At 39.8% G+C, this 6,000-nt stretch overlaps 1 protein-coding gene across 1 annotated transcript in view; it reads left to right on the plus strand.

Moving 5' to 3' along the window:
- The first annotated feature begins 3,398 nt into the window (after window positions 1-3,398).
- Window positions 3,399-6,000, plus strand: part of prpf4bb (pre-mRNA processing factor 4Bb) — an 8,951-nt gene continuing 6,349 nt past the window's right edge. Inside the window, exon 1 of the mRNA XM_020617510.1 lies at window positions 3,399-3,677. Within this exon, the coding sequence (XP_020473166.1) occupies window positions 3,469-3,677 (209 nt within the window). The 5' untranslated portion in view covers window positions 3,399-3,468. The remainder of the gene's footprint in view (window positions 3,678-6,000) is intronic.

Raw genomic sequence — 6,000 nt, forward strand, 5'->3', positions numbered from 1 at the left:
AGCTGTGGCAGAACTGCACTGGGTGGAAGTTGTTCATGACTCTGTCATTGTCCAGCCCAGAAGACAAAACCCGATGAAGAACACAGGTTCTGGGGTGACAGTGGTTTAGCACACTGTTTCAGTGTATTTAACAGGCTCTATAATGGACTGTGGCCGTTCTCACTGAGCATCTATACCCCTGGTTTCCCCTAGACTCCAGTCTTTATGCTAAACCAGAGTAACCCTCTTTTGGCTCCAGTCTGAGGTATAGATTTTCTTATGCAACAAAACATCTGTTTCCCAAAACTTCAAACTATTCTTTTATACTAGTGTAGCAGAATAGTTCCTTGTTGTTTTAAGTAAATACAATAGAATTGTAGGTTAAAAAAAATAAAAGTAAACATTGTACAAGCATAGAAGCACAGGCTTTGTCTTTACAAAACACACAACATTATAAATCATAAACTGTATGACACACAGCAAGACAGTCTCTTCTCCAGAGTGCACAGTAGTGTGCAACAGTCACCACAAACTCAGAATCAGAATCAGCTTTATTGGCCAGGCATGGTAGACATGAGGAATTTGACTCTGGTACAGCAGCTCTCAATGTGCATGTACATATCCCCATGCAAGGCAACAGCAAGGAGCAAGTAAACAATATATCAACATAAGGCTGGGTAGTACAACAAGATAAACAATGCAAAATAAACAGGCAATAAACAATACAAACAGGCAAAGGAATGTTCATTAGGAAGTGAGATAAAAAAAATAGAGTACTCAAAAATAGAGACCTGTGTGGATCTGTATAATCTATATTTACAGGTATTGCACTGAAGGTTATTGTCCAGTCAAACTGTTGTGGGTTAAGTGTTCATCAGAGTGACGGCTCGGGGGAAGAAACTGTCCTTGTGCCTGCTTGTCTTGGTGCACAGTGACCTGTAACACTGTCCAAAGGGGAGGAGTTCAAACAGATTGTGTCCCGGGTGTGAGGGGTCTGCAGAAAACTGTGAAGCCCCATGATTTACTAGTCACGCTGGGACACAGGTCTGAACTAATGGAATATCTAATGTCTCCATGATTGACACTTTAATCTGTGGCGAGACCTCCAGCTTGCAACCTGGCCATATAAATCTGACATACACTGTGCAGCAGAAGGTTTGGTCTCTGAATTACAGCTCTACATCCTCCACGTATTCACGTGGATTTATAGCAGACAAGCCTCTGCAAAAACTGATCGCATTAGATTTTACATAGATTACTCAAAGGAAATTATTTTAATTCATAGTATAGCCGACACCAAATAAAATATCAATAAAACACATCATGTGACACCACCTGCAGGACCATTGTCTGGCAGAAGCACTCTGACCGTCTGCCAGGACGTCAACATCAATGCTGTTGTGTCCACACGCCTCCACTGCTTTCACACTGCTGTAAATAAACCACCACAGGTGTCTCACAATAACAAAATTTATTGCCACATATAAAACTGTCAAGTGTGGATAATAACCACCCCTTGAATGCTTTTGGATCCTTGAACGTCACGCGTTAGAAACTGCTGCTTACATTTTAGGCTACACTTCTTTGCCTGACAAGTTTCATTCATGCTGGTTTAAAAAGATATTTGTTATTTTAAGTTAATATTCACATTTTGTGGTTTCCCTTCTGGAAAGGATTAACATTTCTAAAGGCAAAGAACAATAACACACTTGCAACTTTCTCATCCATCATACATATAAAGTAATGAAATAGACTATAGTTGTAGCCCAAGAGTAAGCTAGAAGATTTGCTGTCCATGGAGCCAGGTGCTTTCACACATACATTTTAGTGCACCAACACACACACACACACACACACACACCTGTCAAGCACAAGAATTCAGTTCTCTTGATTATAATGTCCTGTAGAGTATGGTCCGTCTTACCATTGCTAACTCTGAGAGACGAGACAGTCCAAGTAACTTCAAAACAGTGCTGATTTATTCAAAGGATCACAGGTAAAATTAACATTACACACTCAGGTATCTTGCACCTCCATCCTGCACGCAGGCAGATGTAAGATGAAAGACCCCGAACCCACCAGGCCTATACATTATATCCCCTCGGTTGGGCTAGCCCCATACTACACAGAAACGTCAACCGGGACGTCTCTGTTGCCAGCTTTGCAGCTGGCCATAGCAGTAGTCAAAACATGAAGCAAATCAATGTGTGAATGTGTGTGTCTGTTGGTTAAGTGGTGTGTAACTAAAAACATTCTCACGACCTCTAGTACATGTTGTGACTTGAACATAAGAACATATTATGGCTAAGGCTACAGTTATACACATCATAATAATAATATTAAACATCCTGTCTGCTGACAGTCATCAACTCTTCTCTCTAGTATCCTTGACCAGATGTACCCTGTAGAAACTCATAAGCATGCCTAAGCATTTAACAGTCTAACTAGACATCCTATCTCCACTAAACATTTCTAATACATAAAGTATCTATCCAATACCTATCTGACTAAAAATACCTAACAGTCCTTAGATACAAAAAAAGCATTGCCCCCAGATGAGCTGCAGATGTTTGCTAAAATGCTACACTGGAGAGGAAATTTAAATCAAACATTCATCTGATATTTTTGATGAACATACCAATAGTTTACAACCTCATATGGGGTGCATGTGAGGCTCTCCACAGTGATCCACTAATTGACTTATAGGGCCACCTAGTGGTACAGATTGGTATATACACAAGCTCTTAGAGTCTGCACTCTGATGTTTTCTATCGCTTTTTGTAGACTACTTGGTTGTCTCTCCAAGGCACCTGAAGCTTTGGGTGCAGTAGATCAGTATGTAACACGGCATGCTTGTAGCTTAAGTTAGGTCTGAACACTGGTAGTTATATGCATGTTCTAATTATTTTACGATTTCTTTTCAGATGTCAGTGACTCTGCCGCCCCCCCACCACCACACCCCACCCACTCACCCACCTTTTCCCCATAATGTGCAAATTTACCATAGGGATATCTTTTGTAAGGTTTCAAAACCCATCCAAAAACATACTAGAGGCCAGCATGAATGAGCCTAATGGGCACAGGCACATTTTCTGTTTGAGGTGAAGGTTAACATTTCTTGTTGGAAAGGCAAATGATTTTTAAAAAGTCACAAAGAGAGAGATAAAACTATTATAAAAGAGATGCAAGTTGCATCTGTAAGGGGAACCCCGCTTCCAACCTTCCCTGGGTAGGCTAATCCTCGTATTGCACGTCATAACGCAATGAACTGTCGGGAATTCCCTCAGATAAAGTCTGCAATAATGCAGACTTACAGAAAGTGAGCATAAAGGGCTCAAAATGAAGCCAGAGAGAACTCGTGCACTTGACGTTTTCAGTGGGACAGCCCTGAACCCTCGCTACCTCAGCGGGAGCGCGCCTCAAAGTCCGTGAACGTGGACACTGGGATTGAGGGACAAGACACGTGAAGGAGTTGGGGGGGCCTTTTACATGACTGCACCATACCTTCATGAGACGAAGCATAAAAATTATAGACTGCAGTGCGCCGCCAGTACAACAGAGGGCATGCCAGTACTTCGTTACCTTTGCACTTCTGAGGTCACAGTGATCAAAAAAGAAAAGAGCCTACAGCTGAGGAAAATGGCGGACGTTGAGATGGATATGGCATCTAGAAGAATGAATAATGGCAATGAACACGTGTAAGTCATGTAGTTTAAGATAAGAAGTTCGTGATAATGAAGAGTAAGTAATTAGCAATCCAAATTCAAATGGAAGCTGTTCTCTAAGGCAGAACTACGGAAGCTAACAGTACCGGGTTCACGTTATTGCCGGGGCAAGCTAAATTTCATACCAGCGGCTGGCTAATGTTCTTTAGCTCACCTAGCATTACCTTCGCCTGTGTAAACGCGTAACATAAATAACTGTACCTGTACCGCAATATTGCGCATTTTCTTCAACAAGATGTACGTGTCAGACCACATACAGTCAAATATTGGTATTTGGTAGGAAGAAATGGTCCTGTACTGTGACGTTAGAGTAACGTTAGTTAGCTTAGCGAGGAACTACATAACGCTCAGTTTGCTAAGAATGGTTAGCATATCCGAGCTAACGGGCGAAAATCTTGGCAGACGTGTTCGGAGAAAGAGGAAACAGCTGACGTTTACATGGAGATAAATGTTGTCAAGCAAAATACGTACATTTCTATGTCTAAATTAAAATAACGGTTTGGGTCTTTATTTTCTTACGTTACTTAGTATTACTGCAGTCTTTAGCCAGACTGAGCACATTACGTAACTGTGATTTACCTTTAATGTTATCCACCGAGAAACTATAGACCATTCCACTCTGTGTTGTATATTTAAATTTTAAAGGGATTTGAGTACTGTACAGAAATCCTGGGGTAGCAATTATAACTTAAGGTCTTCTTGGGTAAGTTTCTGTAAGCTCTACACACCTGGATTTGGGTAGTTTGTTCCGTTCTTCCTGGCAGATCCTCTATGAACTCAAAACTTATTGTAGAGTTTGCGCTCTTAAATCCAAGTCAATCGGAAAGTGGTGTCAGGTGCGGGTGGACAAAACCAACATGTTACATACATAGAAAAACAGCCCACACACCAATAAAGAGGCTCTTCAGATACCAAAATGTAAAAGGTGAACAGTGAAAAATTATAAATATAAGTGAATGCTGTAATCAACAGAACATCGTCAACACAGCTTACAAACCCTGTAATTCTTTAGACGTAAATAAATAAATTACCGGTTAGGACAGAAGAAGCCCGGATAACAAGGTGTTTAACATGAACCCATTAACCACTTAGGTTTGATCACACAACCTGCATTGTGGACTAAATATTAAAACTGACTAAGTGAGGTTAAGCAAGATGTAAATCCTATATATGATGATAATATACACACACAGGTATTAAAAAAAACACCCAAAGAAAATATATATTTGCCAGCCACAATTCTTCATTAAGAGTAAGTTCTGATGATAGTGGTGTATTGACTGTATCCTCTTACACATAAAATAAATGTATATATGTTTGTTGTCTGAAGAGCCTCTGTGCTGCTTTTTCAGGGTACAGGCAGTTTTTCTGCGTATGTGACAAGTGTCTGAACTGCCATCTCCAGGTCTCTCCACAGAAGATCTGTGGGTTTTGAGTCTGGGCTTTGGCTGGGCCACTCAGTGACAGTCAGAAGCTTGTTGTGAAGCCACTCTAGTGTTGTCTTGGTTGTATGCTTCAGGTCATTATCATGCTAAAAGGTCAACCATCACCCCAGGCTTAGGTCATGACCAACCAGGACAGGTTCTCTCTCTGTAGGAGCTGCTTGTTAACTTAATTTTACATCTCCTTGTGAGACCCATCACCTTTGTTCCGTCATCATCATGGACATCTCGGTTCCTTTATCTCTGTTCTGGGAAGTGAGGCATCTGTGTGGAGCAGACATGACCAAGGACATAAGAGACCATCTGCTTTTGTTCATTTTCAGTTTTTCCCAGTTGTATGATGTAGTAAACTAAATATATTTGGGTTTTGGGCAGTTGAATTTTTTTTAAAGTTATTTTATCTTTAACTCTGGTAAATTATGTTTTTAATTTTTTTTCTTCTGTTTTTATGCCAAAACAACCAAGTAATAAAATAACTGTTTGTTGTAACACTATTTAGTTTAGCTTATTAAAAAGTAAACATTGAGACATGGCAAAACATCCCAGAGATTTGTTTTTGTGTTCAAATGATTTGTTTTGGCCAACTAACCAAATGGCAAATTTACAGTTACTTATAAATGGAGAAATTTTAAATTTCCTAACATTTGTCAAACACAAAACCAGTTAATATATGACGTCTTTCCTTAATAAATGACAGCTGATTTGTCAGAAACGCTGACATTTTGTAATAACTGATAAAAACACTGTTTATTGCCAATTGGTCATTTTATTGTGGATACAAGTGTTTCATACAAAATAGTTAAACAAATTTTCTGTCAGTCACCTAATTTTGATTAATTGTTTTTTTGTTTTAA

Source organism: Monopterus albus, unplaced genomic scaffold, assembly GCF_001952655.1.
Source record: "Monopterus albus unplaced genomic scaffold, M_albus_1.0 scaffold190.1, whole genome shotgun sequence".
NCBI lineage: Eukaryota > Metazoa > Chordata > Actinopteri > Synbranchiformes > Synbranchidae > Monopterus > Monopterus albus.